Source organism: Oncorhynchus mykiss, chromosome 5 (genome assembly GCF_057628025.1).
Source record: "Oncorhynchus mykiss isolate SJ-2025 chromosome 5, ASM5762802v1, whole genome shotgun sequence".
NCBI classification, from domain to species: domain Eukaryota; kingdom Metazoa; phylum Chordata; class Actinopteri; order Salmoniformes; family Salmonidae; genus Oncorhynchus; species Oncorhynchus mykiss.
Window position 1 is genome coordinate 41,092,263 of NC_143026.1, and position 16,850 is coordinate 41,109,112.

At 50.8% G+C, this 16,850-nt stretch overlaps 1 protein-coding gene across 3 annotated transcripts in view; it reads left to right on the forward strand.

Annotated features, from left to right (window-relative positions):
* LOC110522941 (ras-specific guanine nucleotide-releasing factor 2) overlaps window positions 1-16,850 on the forward strand; it is a 70,794-nt gene that overhangs the window by 35,654 nt on the left and 18,290 nt on the right. For all 3 annotated transcript variants that reach the window (XM_090234834.1, XM_036977506.2, XM_036977507.2), the window contains exons 2-7: window positions 13,476-13,582; window positions 14,389-14,536; window positions 15,729-16,072; window positions 16,190-16,269; window positions 16,364-16,557; window positions 16,698-16,807. In XM_090234834.1, the coding sequence (XP_090090960.1) occupies window positions 13,476-13,582; window positions 14,389-14,536; window positions 15,729-16,072; window positions 16,190-16,269; window positions 16,364-16,557; window positions 16,698-16,807 (983 nt within the window). The remainder of the gene's footprint in view (window positions 1-13,475; window positions 13,583-14,388; window positions 14,537-15,728; window positions 16,073-16,189; window positions 16,270-16,363; window positions 16,558-16,697; window positions 16,808-16,850) is intronic.

The following is a 16,850-nucleotide window of genomic DNA, read 5'->3' on the forward strand; positions in this document are numbered from 1 at the left end:
TCTCTCCTATCCTCTCTCGTGTCCCCTTCTCATGTCCTATCTCCTGTCCTCTCTCCTGTTTTCTCCTGTCCCCTCTCCTGTTTTCTCCTGTCCTCTATCCTGTCCCCTCTCCTGTCCTCTCTCCTGTCCCCTCTCCTGTTTTCTCCTGTCTTCCTGTCCTCTCTCGTGTTTTCTCCTGTCCTCTCTCCTGTCCTATCCTCTCTCATGTCCTCTCTCCTGTTCTCTCTCCTATCCTCTCTCATGTCCCCTTCTCATGTCCTATCTCCTGTCCTCTCTCCTGTTTTCTCCTGTCCTCTCTCCTGTCCCCTCTCCTGTTTTCTCCTGTCCTCTCTCCTGTCCCCTCTCCTGTCCTCTCTCCTGTCCCCTCTCCTGTTTTTCCTGTCCTCTCTTGTGTTTTCTCCTGTCCTCTCTCCTGTCCCCTCTCCTGTTTTCTTCTGTCTTCCTGTCCTCTCTCCTGTCCTATCCTCTCTCATGTCCTCTCTCCTGTTCTCTCTCCTATCCTCTCTCGTGTCCCCTTCTCATGTCCTATCTCCTGTCCTCTCTCCTGTTTTCTCCTGTCCTCTCTCCTGTCCCCTCTCCTGTTTTCTCCTGTCCTCTCTCCTGTCCCCTCTCCTGTTTTCTCCTGTTCTCTCTCCTGTCCTCTCTCCTGTTTTCTCCTGTCCTCTCTCGTCCTCTCTCCTGTTCAATCTCCTGTTTTCTCCTGTCCTCTCTCCTGTCCTCTCCTGTCCTCTCTCCTGTTCAATCACCTGTTTTCTCCTGTCCTCTCTCCTGTTTTGTCCTGTTTTCTCCTGTCGTCTCTCCTGTTTTCTCCTGTTCAATCTCCTGTTTTCTCCTGTCCTCCTGTCCTCTCTCCTGTCCTCGCTCCTGTTTTCTCCTGTCCTCTCTCCTGTTTCCTCCTGTCCTCTCTCCTGTTCAATCTCCTGTTTTCTCCTGTCCTCTCTCCTGTTCCCTCTCCTGTTTTCTCCTGTCTTCCTGTCCTCTCTCCTGTTTACTCCTGTCCTCTCTCCTGTCCTCTCTCCTGTTTTCTCCTGTCCTCTCTCGTCCTCTCTCCTGTTCAATCTCCTGTTCAATCTCCTGTTTTCTCCTGTCCTCTCTCCTGTTCAATCTCCTGCTTTCTCCTGTCCTCTCTCCTGTTTTCTCCTGTTCAATCTCCTGTTTTCTCCTGTCCTCTCTCCTGTCCTCGCTCCTGTTTTCTCCTGTCCTCTCTCCTGTTCAATCTACTGTTTTCTCCTGTTCAATCTCCTGTTTTCTCCTGTTCAATCTCCTGTTCTCTTTCATGTCCTCTCTCCTGTTCACTCCCCTATTCTCTCTCCTGTTCAATCTCCTGTTTTCTCCTATTCTCTCTCCTATTCTCTCTACTGTTCAATCTCCTGTTTTCTCCTAGTCTCTCTCCTTTCCTCTCCCCTGTCCTCTCTCCTGTCCCCTTCTCATGTCCTCTCTCCTGTCCTCTCGCCTGTCCTCTCTCCTGTCCCCTTCTCATGTCCCCTCTCCTGTTCTCTCTCTTGTTCTTTCTCCTGTCCTATCCTCTCTCATGTCCTCTCTCATGTCCTCTCCCATGTCCTCTCTCATGTCCTCTCTCCTGTTCTCTCTCATGTCCTCACACCTGTTCTCTCTCCTGTCCTCTCTCCTGTCCCCTTCACATGTCCACTCTCCTGTTCTCTCTCCTGTCCCCTTCTCATGTCCTCTCTCCTGTTCAATCTCATGTCCTCTCTCCTGTTCACTCTCCTATTCTCTCTCCTGTTCAAACTCCTGTTTTCTCCGATTCTCTCTACTGTTCAATCTCCTGTTTTCTCCTAGTCTCTCTCCTTTCCTCTCCCCTGTCCTCTCTCCTGTCCCCTTCTCATATCCTCTCTCCTGTCCTCTCTCCTGTCCCCTTCTCATGTCCCCTCTCCTGTTCTCTCTCCTGTTCTTTCTCCTGTCCTATCCTCTCTCATGTCCTCTCTCCTGTTCTCTCTCCTGTTCTCTCCCATGTCCTCTCTCCTGTTCTCTCTCATGCCCTCACACCTGTCCTCGCTCCTGTCCTCTCTCCTGTCACCTTCTCATGTCCTCTCTCCTGTTCTCTGTCCTGTCCCCTTCTCATGTCCCCTTCTCATGTCCTCTCTCCTGTTCTCTCTCCTGTCCTCTCTCCTGTTCTCTCTCCTATCCTCTCTCCTATCCTCTCTCCTGTTCTCTCTCCTGTTCTCTCTCCTGTCCTCTCTCCTGTCCTCTCTCCTGTTCTCTCTCCTATCCTCTCTCCTATCCTCTCTCCTGTTCTCTCTCCTATCCTCTCTCCTGTCCTCTCATGTTCTCTCTCATGTTCTCTCTCCTGTTCTCTCTCCTGTCCTATCCTCTCTCCCATCCTCTCTCCTGTTCTTTCCTGTCCTCTCTCCTGTCCTCTCTCCTGTTCTCTCTCCTGTCCTATCCTCTCTCCTATCCTCTCTCCTGTTCTCTCTCCTGACCTCTCTCCTGTTCTCTCTCCTGTCCTATCCTCTCTGCTGTTCTCTCTCCGGTTCTCTCTCCTGTTCTCTTTCATGTCCTCTCTCCTATCCTCTCTCCTGTTCTCTCTCCTGTCCTCTCTCCTATCCCCTCTCCTGTTCTATCCTCTCTCCTGTTCTATCCTCTCTCCTGTCCTCTCTCTTATTCTCTCTCCTATTCTCTCTCCTGTCCTCTCTCCTGTCCTCTCTCCTGTTCTCTCCTGTTCTCTCCTATCCTCTCTCCTGTCCTCTCTCCTATCCTCTCTCCTGTCCTCTCTCCTGTTCTCTCTCCTGTCCTATCCTCTCTCCCGTTCTCTCTCATGTCCTCTCTCCTGTTCTCTCTCCTGTCCTCTCTCCTGTCCTATCCTCTCTCCTGTTCTCTCTCCTGTCCCCTTCTCATGTCCCCTCTCCTGTCCTCTCTCCTGTCCTCTCTCCTGTCCTCTCTCCTGTCCTATCCTCTCTCCTGTTCTCTCTCCTGTCCCCTTCTCATGTCCCCTCTCCTGTTCTCTCTCCTGTTCTTTCTCCTGTCCTATCCTCTCTCATGTTCTCTCTCCTGTTCTCTCTCCTATCCTCTCTCCTGTTCTCTCTCATGTCCTCTCTCCTGTTCTCTCTCCTGTTCTCTCTCCTGTCCTATCCTCTCTCATGTCCTCTCTCATGTCCTCTCTCCTGTTCTCTCTCCTATCCTCTCTCCTGTTCTCTCTCCTGTTCTCTCTCCTGTCCTCTCTCCTGTTCTCTCTCCTATTCTCTCTCCTGTCCTCTCTCCTGTTCTCTCTCCTGTTCTCTCCCATGTCCTCTCTCTTGTTCTCTCTCCTGTTCTCTCTCCTATCCTCTCTCCTGTTCTCTCTCCTGTTCTCTGCCATGTTCTCTCTCCTGTTCTCTCACCTGTTCTCTCTCCTGTCCTATCCTCCCTCATGTCCTCTCTCATGTCCTCTCTCCTGTTCTCTCTCCTATCCTCTCTCCTATCCTCTCTCCTGTTCTCTCTCCTATCCTCTCTCCTGTCCTCTCATGTTCTCTCTCCTGTTCTCTCTCCTGTCCTATCCTCTCTCCCATCCTCTCTCCTGTTCTTTCCTGTCCTCTCTCCTGTCCTCTCTCCTGTTCTCTCTCCTGTCCTATCCTCTCTCCTATCCTCTCTCCTGTTCTCTCTCCTGACCTCTCTCCTGTTCTCTCTCCTGTCCTATCCTCTCTGCTGTTCTCTCTCCGGTTCTCTCTCCTGTTCTCTTTCATGTCTTCTCTCCTATCCTCTCTCCTGTTCTCTCTCCTGTCCTCTCTCCTATCCCCTCTCCTGTTCTATCCTCTCTCCTGTTCTATCCTCTCTCCTGTCCTCTCTCTTATTCTCTCTCCTATTCTCTCTCCTGTCCTCTCTCCTGTCCTCTCTCCTGTTCTCTCCTATCCTCTCTCCTGTCCTCTCTCCTATCCTCTCTCCTGTCCTCTCTCCTGTTCTCTCTCCTGTCCTATCCTCTCTCCCGTTCTCTCTCATGTCCTCTCTCCTGTTCTCTCTCCTGTCCTCTCTCCTGTCCTATCCTCTCTCCTGTTCTCTCTCCTGTCCCCTTCTCATGTCCCCTCTCCTGTCCTCTCTCCTGTCCTCTCTCCTGTCCTCTCTCCTGTCCTATCCTCTCTCCTGTTCTCTCTCCTGTCCCCTTCTCATGTCCCCTCTCCTGTTCTCTCTCCTGTTCTTTCTCCTGTCCTATCCTCTCTCATGTTCTCTCTCCTGTTCTCTCTCCTATCCTCTCTCCTGTTCTCTCTCATGTCCTCTCTCCTGTTCTCTCTCCTGTTCTCTCTCCTGTCCTATCCTCTCTCATGTCCTCTCTCATGTCCTCTCTCCTGTTCTCTCTCCTATCCTCTCTCCTGTTCTCTCTCCTGTTCTCTCTCCTGTCCTCTCTCCTGTTCTCTCTCCTATTCTCTCTCCTGTCCTCTCTCCTGTTCTCTCTCCTGTTCTCTGCCATGTTCTCTCTCCTGTTCTCTCACCTGTTCTCTCTCCTGTCCTATCCTCCCTCATGTCCTCTCTCATGTCCTCTCTCCTGTTCTCTCTCCTATCCTCTCTCCTATCCTCTCTCCTGTTCTCTCTCCTATCCTCTCTCCTGTCCTCTCATGTTCTCTCTCCTGTTCTCTCTCCTGTCCTATCCTCTCTCCCATCCTCTCTCCTGTTCTTTCCTGTCCTCTCTCCTGTCCTCTCTCCTGTTCTCTCTCCTGTCCTATCCTCTCTCCTATCCTCTCTCCTGTTCTCTCTCCTGACCTCTCTCCTGTTCTCTCTCCTGTCCTATCCTCTCTGCTGTTCTCTCTCCGGTTCTCTCTCCTGTTCTCTTTCATGTCCTCTCTCCTATCCTCTCTCCTGTTCTCTCTCCTGTCCTCTCTCCTATCCCCTCTCCTGTTCTATCCTCTCTCCTGTTCTATCCTCTCTCCTGTCCTCTCTCTTATTCTCTCTCCTATTCTCTCTCCTGTCCTCTCTCCTGTCCTCTCTCCTGTTCTCTCCTGTTCTCTCCTATCCTCTCTCCTGTCCTCTCTCCTAACCTCTCTCCTGTCCTCTCTCCTGTTCTCTCTCCTGTCCTATCCTCTCTCCCGTTCTCTCTCATGTCCTCTCTCCTTTTCTCTCTCCTGTCCTCTCTCCTATCCTCTCTCCTGTCCTCTCTCCTATCCTCTCTCCTGTTCTCTCTCCTGCTCTCTCTCCTGTTCTCTCGCCTGTCCTCTCTCCTATCCTGTTTTCTCCTGTCCTCTCTCCTGTCCCCTCTCCTGTTTTCTCCTGTTCTCTCTCCTGTCCTATCCTCTCTCATGTCCTATCTCCTGTCCTCTCTCCTGTTCAATCTCCTGTTTTCTCCTGTCCTCTCTCCTGTCCTCTCCTGTCCTCTCTCCTGTTCAATCACCTGTTTTCTCCTGTCCTCTCTCCTGTTTTCTCCTGTTTTCTCCTGTCCTCTCTCCTGTTTTCTCCTGTTCAATCTCCTGTTTTCTCCTGTGCTCTCTCCTGTCCTCGCTCCTGTTTTCTCCTGTCCTCTCTCCTGTTTCCTCCTGTCCTCTCTCCTGTTCAATCTCCTGTTTTCTCCTGTCCTCTCTCCTGTTCAATCTACTGTTTTCTCCTGTTCAATCTCCTGTTTTCTCCTGTTCAATCTCCTGTTTTCTCCTGTTTAATCTCCTGTTCTCTCTCCTATCCTCTCTCCTGTTCTCTCTCCTGTTCTCTCCCATGTCCTCTCTCCTGTTCTCTCTCATGCCCTCACACCTGTCCTCGCTCCTGTCCTCTCTCCTGTCCCCTTCTCATGTCCTCTCTCCTGTTCTCTCTCCTGTCCCCTTCTCATGTCCTCTCTCCTCTTCAATCTCATGTCCTCTCTCCTGTTCACTCTCCTATTCTCTCTCCTGTTCAATCTCCTGTTTTCTCCTGTCCTCTCTCCTGTTTTCTCCTGTCCTCTCTCCTGTTCAATCACCTGTTTTGTCCTGTCCTCTCTCCTGTTAAATCACCTGTTTTCTCCTGTCCTCTCTCCTGTTTTCTCCTGTTTTCTCCTGTCCTCTCTCCTGTTTTCTCCTGTTTTCTCCTGTTTTCTCCTGTCCTCTCTCCTGTTTTCTCCTGTTTTCTCCTGTCCTCTCTCCTGTTTTCTCCTGTTTTCTCCTGTCCTCTCTCCTGTTTTCTCCTGTTTTCTCCTATTCTCTCTCCTGTCCCCTTCTCATATCTTCTCTACTGTTCTCTCTCCTGTCCCCTTCTCATGTCCTCTCTCCTGTCCCCTTCTCATGTCCTCTTTCCTGATCTATCATGTCCTCTCTCCTGTCCCCTTCTCATGTCCTCTCTCCTGTCCTATCCTCTCTCATGTTGTCTCTCCTATCCTCTCTCGTGTCCCCTTCTCATGTCCTATCTCCTGTCCTCTCTCCTGTTTTCTCCTGTCCCCTCTCCTGTTTTCTCCTGTCCTCTATCCTGTCCCCTCTCCTGTCCTCTCTCCTGTCCCCTCTCCTGTTTTCTCCTGTCTTCCTGTCCTCTCTCGTGTTTTCTCCTGTCCTCTCTCCTGTCCTATCCTCTCTCATGTCCTCTCTCCTGTTCTCTCTCCTATCCTCTCTCATGTCCCCTTCTCATGTCCTATCTCCTGTCCTCTCTCCTGTTTTCTCCTGTCCTCTCTCCTGTCCCCTCTCCTGTCCTCTCTCCTGTCCCCTCTCCTGTTTTTCCTGTCCTCTCTTGTGTTTTCTCCTGTCCTCTCTCCTGTCCCCTCTCCTGTTTTCTTCTGTCTTCCTGTCCTCTCTCCTGTCCTATCCTCTCTCATGTCCTCTCTCCTGTTCTCTCTCCTATCCTCTCTCGTGTCCCCTTCTCATGTCCTATCTCCTGTCCTCTCTCCTGTTTTCTCCTGTCCTCTCTCCTGTCCCCTCTCCTGTTTTCTCCTGTCCTCTCTCCTGTCCCCTCTCCTGTTTTCTCCTGTTCTCTCTCCTGTCCTCTCTCCTGTTTTCTCCTGTCCTCTCTCGTCCTCTCTCCTGTTCAATCTCCTGTTTTCTCCTGTCCTCTCTCCTGTCCTCTCCTGTCCTCTCTCCTGTTCAATCACCTGTTTTCTCCTGTCCTCTCTCCTGTTTTCTCCTGTTTTCTCTGTTTTCTCCTGTTTTGTCCTGTTTTCTCCTGTCGTCTCTCCTGTTTTCTCCTGTTCAATCTCCTGTTTTCTCCTGTCCTCGCTCCTGTTTTCTCCTGTCCTCGCTCCTGTTTTCTCCTGTCCTCTCTCCTGTTTCCTCCTGTCCTCTCTCCTGTTCAATCTCCTGTTTTCTCCTGTCCTCTCTCCTGTTCCCTCTCCTGTTTTCTCCTGTCTTCCTGTCCTCTCTCCTGTTTTCTCCTGTCCTCTCTCCTGTCCTCTCTCCTGTTTTCTCCTGTCCTCTCTCGTCCTCTCTCCTGTTCAATCTCCTGTTCAATCTCCTGTTTTCTCCTGTCCTCTCTCCTGTTCAATCTCCTGCTTTCTCCTGTCCTCTCTCCTGTTTTCTCCTGTTCAATCTCCTGTTTTCTCCTGTCCTCTCTCCTGTCCTCGCTCCTGTTTTCTCCTGTCCTCTCTCCTGTTTCCTCCTGTCCTCTCTCCTGTTCAATCTCCTGTTTTCTCCTGTCCTCTCTCCTGTTCACTCTCCTGTTTTCTCCTGTCCTCTCTCCTGTTCAATCTACTGTTTTCTCCTGTTCAATCTCCTGTTTTCTCCTGTTCAATCTCCTGTTCTCTTTCATGTCCTCTCTCCTGTTCACTCCCCTATTCTCTCTCCTGTTCAATCTCCTGTTTTCTCCTATTCTCTCTCCTATTCTCTCTACTGTTCAATCTCCTGTTTTCTCCTAGTCTCTCTCCTTTCCTCTCTCCTGTCCCCTTCTCATGTCCTCTCTCCTGTCCTCTCTCCTGTTCAATCTCATGTCCTCTCTCCTGTTCACTCTCCTATTCTCTCTCCTGTTCAATCTCCTGTTTTCTCCTGTCCTCTCTCCTGTTTTCTCCTGTCCTCTCTCCTGTTCAATCACCTGTTTTGTCCTGTCCTCTCTCCTGTTAAATCACCTGTTTTCTCCTGTCCTCTCTCCTGTTTTCTCCTGTTTTCTCCTGTCCTCTCTCCTGTTTTCTCCTGTTTTCTCCTGTTTTCTCCTGTCCTCTCTCCTGTTTTCTCCTGTTTTCTCCTGTCCTCTCTCCTGTTTTCTCCTGTTTTCTCCTGTCCTCTCTCCTGTTTTCTCCTGTTTTCTCCTATTCTCTCTCCTGTCCCCTTCTCATATCTTCTCTACTGTTCTCTCTCCTGTCCCCTTCTCCTGTCCCCTTCTCATGTCCTCTTTCCTGATCTATCATGTCCTCTCTCCTGTCCCCTTCTCATGTCCTCTCTCCTGTCCTATCCTCTCTCATGTTGTCTCTCCTATCCTCTCTCGTGTCCCCTTCTCATGTCCTATCTCCTGTCCTCTCTCCTGTTTTCTCCTGTCCCCTCTCCTGTTTTCTCCTGTCCTCTATCCTGTCCCCTCTCCTGTCCTCTCTCCTGTCCCCTCTCCTGTTTTCTCCTGTCTTCCTGTCCTCTCTCATGTTTTCTCCTGTCCTCTCTCCTGTCCTATCCTCTCTCATGTCCTCTCTCCTGTTCTCTCTCCTATCCTCTCTCATGTCCCCTTCTCATGTCCTATCTCCTGTCCTCTCTCCTGTTTTCTCCTGTCCTCTCTCCTGTCCCCTCTCCTGTCCTCTCTCCTGTCCCCTCTCCTGTTTTTCCTGTCCTCTCTTGTGTTTTCTCCTGTCCTCTCTCCTGTCCCCTCTCCTGTTTTCTTCTGTCTTCCTGTCCTCTCTCCTGTCCTATCCTCTCTCATGTCCTCTCTCCTGTTCTCTCTCCTATCCTCTCTCGTGTCCCCTTCTCATGTCCTATCTCCTGTCCTCTCTCCTGTTTTCTCCTGTCCTCTCTCCTGTCCCCTCTCCTGTTTTCTCCTGTCCTCTCTCCTGTCCCCTCTCCTGTTTTCTCCTGTTCTCTCTCCTGTCCTCTCTCCTGTTTTCTCCTGTCCTCTCTCGTCCTCTCTCCTGTTCAATCTCCTGTTTTCTCCTGTCCTCTCTCCTGTCCTCTCCTGTCCTCTCTCCTGTTCAATCACCTGTTTTCTCCTGTCCTCTCTCCTGTTTTCTCCTGTTTTCTCTGTTTTCTCCTGTTTTGTCCTGTTTTCTCCTGTCGTCTCTCCTGTTTTCTCCTGTTCAATCTCCTGTTTTCTCCTGTCCTCCTGTCCTCTCTCCTGTCCTCGCTCCTGTTTTCTCCTGTCCTCTCTCCTGTTTCCTCCTGTCCTCTCTCCTGTTCAATCACCTGTTTTCTCCTGTCCTCTCTCCTGTTTTCTCCTGTTTTCTCTGTTTTCTCCTGTTTTGTCCTGTTTTCTCCTGTCGTCTCTCCTGTTTTCTCCTGTTCAATCTCCTGTTTTCTCCTGTCCTCCTGTCCTCTCTCCTGTCCTCGCTCCTGTTTTCTCCTGTCCTCTCTCCTGTTTCCTCCTGTCCTCTCTCCTGTTCCCTCTCCTGTTTTCTCCTGTCTTCCTGTCCTCTCTCCTGTTTTCTCCTGTCCTCTCTCCTGTCCTCTCTCCTGTTTTCTCCTGTCCTCTCTCGTCCTCTCTCCTGTTCAATCTCCTGTTCAATCTCCTGTTTTCTCCTGTCCTCTCTCCTGTTCAATCTCCTGCTTTCTCCTGTCCTCTCTCCTGTTTTCTCCTGTTCAATCTCCTGTTTTCTCCTGTCCTCTCTCCTGTCCTCGCTCCTGTTTTCTCCTGTCCTCTCTCCTGTTTCCTCCTGTCCTCTCTCCTGTTCAATCTCCTGTTTTCTCCTGTCCTCTCTCCTGTTCACTCTCCTGTTTTCTCCTGTCCTCTCTCCTGTTCAATCTACTGTTTTCTCCTGTTCAATCTCCTGTTTTCTCCTGTTCAATCTCCTGTTCTCTTTCATGTCCTCTCTCCTGTTCACTCCCCTATTCTCTCTCCTGTTCAATCTCCTGTTTTCTCCTATTCTCTCTCCTATTCTCTCTACTGTTCAATCTCCTGTTTTCTCCTAGTCTCTCTCCTTTCCTCTCCCCTGTCCTCTCTCCTGTCCCCTTCTCATGTCCTCTCTCCTGTCCTCTCTCCTGTCCTCTCTCCTGTCCCCTTCTCATGTCCCCTCTCCTGTTCTCTCTCTTGTTCTTTCTCCTGTCCTATCCTCTCTCATGTCCTCTCTCATGTCCTCTCTCCTGTTCTCTCTCATATCCTCTCTCCTGTTCTCTCTCCTGTTCTCTCCCATGTCCTCTCTCCTGTTCTCTCTCATGCCCTCACACCTGTCCTCGCTCCTGTCCTCTCTCCTGTCCCCTTCTCATGTCCTCTCTCCTGTTCTCTGTCCTGTCCCCTTCTCATGTCCCCTTCTCATGTCCTCTCTCCTGTCCTCTCTCCTGTCCTCTCTCCTGTCCTCTCTCCTGTTCTCTCTCCTATCCTCTCTCCTATCCTCTCTCCTGTTCTCTCTCCTGTCCTCTCTCCTGTTCTCTCTCCTGTTCTCTCTCCTGTCCTATCCTCTCTCCCGTTCTCTCTCATGTCCTCTCTCCTGTTCTCTCTCCTATCCTCTCTCCTATCCTCTCTCCTGTTCTCTCTCCTGTCCTATCCTCTCTCCCATCCTCTCTCCTGTTCTTTCCTGTCCTCTCTCCTGTCCTCTCTCCTGTTCTCTCTCCTGTCCTATCCTCTCTCCTATCCTCTCTCCTGTTCTCTCTCCTGACCTCTCTCCTGTTCTCTCTCCTGTCCTATCCTCTCTGCTGTTCTCTCTCCTGTTCTCTTTCATGTCCTCTCTCCTATCCTCTCTCCTGTTCTCTCTCCTGTCCTCTCTCCTATCCCCTCTCCTGTTCTATCCTCTCTCCTGTTCTATCCTCTCTCCTGTCCTCTCTCTTATTCCCTCTCCTATTCTCTCTCCTGTCCTCTCTCCTGTCCTCTCTCCTGTTCTCTCCTGTTCTCTCCTATCCTCTCTCCTGTCCTCTCTCCTATCCTCTCTCCTGTCCTCTCTCCTGTTCTCTCTCCTGTCCTATCCTCTCTCCCGTTCTCTCTCATGTCCTCTCTCCTGTTCTCTCTCCTGTCCTCTCTCCTATCCTCTCTCCTGTCCTCTCTCCTGTTCTCTCTCCTGTCCTCTCTCCTATCCTCTCTCCTGTTCTCTCTCCTGCTCTCTCTCCTGTTCTCTCGCCTGTCCTCTCTCCTATCCTCTCTCCTGTTCTCTTTCCTATCCTCTCTCCTGTCCAATCCTCTCTCCTGTTCTCTCTCCTGTCCTCTCTCATGTCCTCTCTCCTGTTCTCTCTCCTGTCCTATCCTCTCTCCTGTCCTCTCTCCTGTCCTCTCTCCTGTCCTCTCTCCTGTCCTATCCTCTCTCCTGTTCTCTCTCCTGTCCTCTCTCATGTCCTCTCCTTTTCTCTCTCCTGTCCTATCCTCTCTCCTGTCCTCTCATGTTCTCTCTCCTGTCCTCTCTCCTGTCCTCTCTCCTGTCCTCTCTCCTATCCTCACTCCTGTCCTCTCTCCTATCCTCTCTCCTGTCCTCTCTCCTATCCTCTCTCCTGTCCTCTCTCCTGTTCTCTCTCCTGTCCTATCCTCTCTTCCGTTCTCTCTCATGTCCTCTCTCCTGTTCTCTTTCATGTCCTCTCTCCTATCCTCTCTCCTGTTCTCTCTCCTGTCCTCTCTCCTATCCCCTCTCCTGTTCTATCCTCTCTCCTGTTCTATCCTCTCTCCTGTCCTCTCTCTTATTCCCTCTCCTATTCTCTCTCCTGTCCTCTCTCCTGTCCTCTCTCCTGTTCTCTCCTGTTCTCTCCTATCCTCTCTCCTGTCCTCTCTCCTATCCTCTCTCCTGTCCTCTCTCCTGTTCTCTCTCCTGTCCTATCCTCTCTCCCGTTCTCTCTCATGTCCTCTCTCCTGTTCTCTCTCCTGTCCTCTCTCCTATCCTCTCTCCTGTCCTCTCTCCTGTTCTCTCTCCTGTCCTCTCTCCTATCCTCTCTCCTGTTCTCTCTCCTGCTCTCTCTCCTGTTCTCTCGCCTGTCCTCTCTCCTATCCTCTCTCCTGTTCTCTTTCCTATCCTCTCTCCTGTCCAATCCTCTCTCCTGTTCTCTCTCCTGTCCTCTCTCATGTCCTCTCTCCTGTTCTCTCTCCTGTCCTATCCTCTCTCCTGTCCTCTCTCCTGTCCTCTCTCCTGTCCTCTCTCCTGTCCTATCCTCTCTCCTGTTCTCTCTCCTGTCCTCTCTCATGTCCTCTCCTTTTCTCTCTCCTGTCCTATCCTCTCTCCTGTCCTCTCATGTTCTCTCTCCTGTCCTCTCTCCTGTCCTCTCTCCTGTCCTCTCTCCTATCCTCACTCCTGTCCTCTCTCCTATCCTCTCTCCTGTCCTCTCTCCTATCCTCTCTCCTGTCCTCTCTCCTGTTCTCTCTCCTGTCCTATCCTCTCTTCCGTTCTCTCTCATGTCCTCTCTCCTGTTCTCTCTCCTGTCCTCTCTCCTATCCTCTCTCCTGTTCTCTCTCCCATTCTCTCTCCCGTTCTCTCCTGTTCTCTCTCCTGTTCTCTCTCCTGTCCTCTCTCCTGTTCTCTCTCCTGTCCTCTCTCCTATCCTCTCTCCTGTCCTCTCTCCTGTCCTCACACCTGTCCTCTCTCCTATCCTCTCTCCTGTCCTCTCTCCTGTCCTCTCTCCTGTCCTATCCTCTCTCCCGTTCTCTCTCATGTCCTCTCTCCTGTTCTCTCTCCTGTTCTCTCTCCTGTCCTCTCTCCTGTCCTCTCTCCTGTCCTCTCTCCTGTTCTCTCTCCTGTCCTATCCTCTCTCCTGTTCTCTCGCCTGTCCTCTCTCCTGTTCTCTCTCTTGTTCTCTCTCCCATTCTCTCTCCTGTTCTCTCTCATGTTCTCTCTCCTGTTCTCTCTGCTGTCCTATCCTCTTTCCCGTTCTCTCTCATGTCCTCTCTCCTGTCCTCTCTCCTGTCCTCTCTCCTGTTCTCTCTCTCGTTCTCTCTCCTTTTCTCTCTCCTGTTCTCTCTACTGTCCTCTCTCCTGTTCTCTCTAATGTCCTCTCTCCTTTCCTCTCTCCTGTCCTCTCTCCTGTCCTCTCTCCTGTCCTCTCTCCTGTTCTCTCTCCTGTTCTCTTGGTCAGGGAACTGAGTGACAAACAGAAGGGCTCATTTGGGATGCCATTTCCAAGATATATTCTCTCCTGTTTTTAAACAATGAAGTCACGTTTGATATTATGAGAGTTTTGTTTATGTAGTGGGAATGCTTAACATGTAGGAAAGTGTGTGTTTATCGGATTCCTTTCAGAGAAAGAACAAGACAAGGATAAACACTAGTTTGACAAAAACAGCATCATTCTTCTCATACTGGAATGTAAGTTCTGGGTTTTGTGAATGTGTGTACATCTACGTGCGTGTGTGTGGCTTTCCAGGACATTCTGTGTGACCCTGATTTAGCCCACTGCAGTGAAAGGTTAAGCAGACCAATATAAGCAGACCAAGTAGGGATTTTTTTGTATTCTCGCATGGACAGATTTTGACAGAAGTGGGCCCTGTCACTTCGCCTCTTCCTCTCTGGTACCACCTTAAATGTTGATTCTATTTCCTGTTTACTTCCTGGTAATAGTATTTATGTTTCCTGTTTTCTCCAGCACTACTTCCTGGTGGTGTTTGGTCATGACGGTCAGAAGCCTCTGGAGCTGCGGACGGAGGAGGAGTCAGACTGCAAAAAGTGGGTGGAGTCTATCCAACAGGCCAGGTAAGAGGGTGGAGTCTATCCAAGGACAGCACGTCAACGCCTCTTTACAAGAGCCTGGGGGCTAAGAACTCATAGCTACTGTAGCAACTAGGGGCTAAGGGAAGGATAGGCTCTGATTTCGGTCTGGCTTGCTTGTTTTATTCATGACACACATGCAAATGCACTGGTTGACTGTCACCTAGGCAGCCGGTATGCTGTGTTCTGCTCTGAGACACACAGTGACTGTGTAGTGATCCTCACACTAAACACACACACACAACCCGCTCTCCACATGTCTGCTCCATTTGTAGGAGTTTGTGTGTGCTCTGCTCGGAGCAGTTCACATTTAGGTCACACTCTGGTGCCGTACCACCAGAGTGATTACATCACAGCCCTAACCTCGACACTCCGCCTCGCTCTCTCTCTCCCCCGCTCCTCTCTCTGTCTCTATCCAGCACTTTCTCTCTCTCTCCCCCCCTCCTCTCTCTGTCTCTATCCAGCACTTTCTCTCTCTCCCCCCCCCCTCCTCTCTCTGTCTCTATCCAGCACTTTCTCTCTCTCCCCCCCTCCTCTCTCTGTCTCTATCCAGCACTTTCACTCTCTTCACCCCACTACTGTAACTTCTCTGTCTCGCTCTCTCTCTCTCTCTCTCTCTCTCTCTCTCTCTCTCTCTCTCTCTCCACACTGAGGGATGATGAATACATTTATGCTATGGTGTTTACTTTTAAATGTTTAGAGCATAATGCTTCTGTGGCGTTCCCTGTACAGAGTGCACCATGTCGACTGGGTTTAAACTCACCATTCCACACTTACCATTCCACCTGTAGTTACTCTGACATCATCATTGAGCGCGAGGTCCTGATGCAGAAGTACATCCACCTGGTCCAGATCATGGAGACAGAGAAGGTGGCGGCCAACCAGCTACGCACCCAGCTAGAGGACCAGGACACAGAGATAGAGAGGCTGAAAGCAGAGGTACACACACATTTACATGGTCTCTCGCACACTCACGTACACACACACACACGTGCTCCCTCACACACACACACGGCCACATTGCTCACACACAAAAATAAAGGTTTCCGTTAGGCAAGGGGATCTGGCTAGTGTTTGATTTGTGTTGACTGTTGTGTGTTGACTGTTGTGTGTTGACTGTTGTGTGTTGAACTGTTGTGTGTTGACTGTTGTGTGTTGAACTGTTGTGTGTTGACTGTTGTGTGTGGATTGGTGTGTGTTGACTGTGGACTGTTGTGTGTGGACTGATGTGTGTTGACTGTGGACTGTTGTGTGTGGACTGTGGACTGTTGTGTGTGTACTGGTGTGTGTTGTGTGTTGACTGTGGACTGTTGTGTGTTAACTGTGGACTGTTGTGTGTGGAATGGTGTGTGTTGTGTGTTGACTGTGGTCTGTTGTGTGTTGACTGGTGTGTGTTGACTGTGGACTGTTGTGTGTGGACTGGTGTGTGTTGTGTGTTAACTGTGAACTGTTGTGTGTGGACTGGTGTGTGTTGACTGTGGACTGTTGTGTGTGGTCTGTTGTGTGTGGACTGGTGTGTGTTGACTGTGGTCTGTTGTGTATGGACTGGTGTGTGTTGACTGTGGTCTGTTGTGTGTGGACTGGTGTGTGTTGACTGTGGTCTGTTGTGTGTGGACTGGTGTGTTGTGTGTTGACTGTGGACTGTTGTGTGTGGACTGGTGTGTGTTGACTGTGGTCTGTTGTGTGTGGACTGGTGTGTGTGGACTGTGGACTGTTGTGTGTGGACTGGTGTGTGTTGTGTGTTAACTGTGAACTGTTGTGTGTGGACTGGTGTGTGTTGACTGTGGACTGTTGTGTGTGGACTGGTGTGTGTTGACTGTGGTCTGTTGTGTGTGGACTGGTGTGTGTTGACTGTGGTCTGTTGTGTGTGGACTGGTGTGTGTTGACTCTGGTCTGTTGTGTGTGGACTGGTGTGTGTTGACTGTGGTATGTTGTGTGTGGACTGGTGTGTGTTGTGTGTTGACTGTGGACTGTTGTGTGTGGACTGGTGTGTGTTGACTGTGGTCTGTTGTGTGTGGACTGGTGTGTGTGGACTGTGGACTGTTGTGTGTGGACTGGTGTGTGTTGTGTGTTGACTGTGGACTGTTGTGTGTGGACTGGTGTGTGTTGACTGTGGTCTGTGTGCTTCCAGATCGTGCTGTTGAACAAGGCCAAGGAGAGGATGCTGCCTTACCAGACCAACCAGGAGGAGGAGGACCCAGACATTAAAAAGATCAAAAAGGTCCAGAGTTTCATGCGAGGCTGGCTGTGTCGGAGGAAGTGGAAGATCATCGTTCAGGACTACATCTGTTCCCCCCACGCTGAGAACATGAGGAAGAGGAACCACATCGTGTTCAACATGGTGGAGGCCGAGACCGAGTACGTCTGCCAGCTCTCTGTCCTGGTCAACTTCTTCCTCAGGCCGCTACGTATGGCCGCCAGCTCCAAGAAACCTCCCATCAGCCACGATGACGTCAGCAGCATCTTCCTCAACAGGTAAACACACCGTCTGACCCCCCTCCAGAAACCACCCACAGCCCCTACCCCCTAGACACTTGCGAACGGATTGAATAGATGTCATAGCAATATCTTTTTCTTCTTTGTGTCCCTTAGTGAGACCATCATGTTCCTCCATGAGATCTTTCATCAGGGCCTGAAGGCTCGGATAGCCAACTGGCCCACGCTGGTGCTGGGTGAGATATGAGGCGTCTATGTTGGGTCAAATCTACTCTAGCTAACCTCTACCATTATCTTTGTGTGGGATGTTTTATGTGTCTGTCTCCCCAGCGGACCTGTTTGACATCCTGCTGCCCATGCTGAACATCTACCAGGAGTTTGTGAGGAACCACCAGTACAGCCTGCAGGTGCTGGCCAACTGTAAACAGAACCGGGACTTGGACAAGCTGCTGAAGCAGTATGAGGCGAACGCTGCCTGTGAGGGACGCATGCTGGAGACCTTCCTCACGTACCCCATGTTCCAGGTAGCACGTCGCACACGTCACACACACGCGCGTGTGTCCAGACCTCATTAACCTCCTCCCTTTCACCCCTCCACATGTTAGTATACGGCCCAGACCTGACTGACTGACTGACTGACAGACACCTCTCCGATGTGTTTCAGATCCCTCGTTACATCATCACTCTCCATGAGCTGCTGGCACACACGCCTCATGAGCACGTGGAGCGCAAGAGCCTGGAGTTCGCCAAGTCCAAACTAGAGGAGCTGTCAAAGTGAGGATAACGGAGCTGTAGTGGTTGTGTAGTAGATCATGTA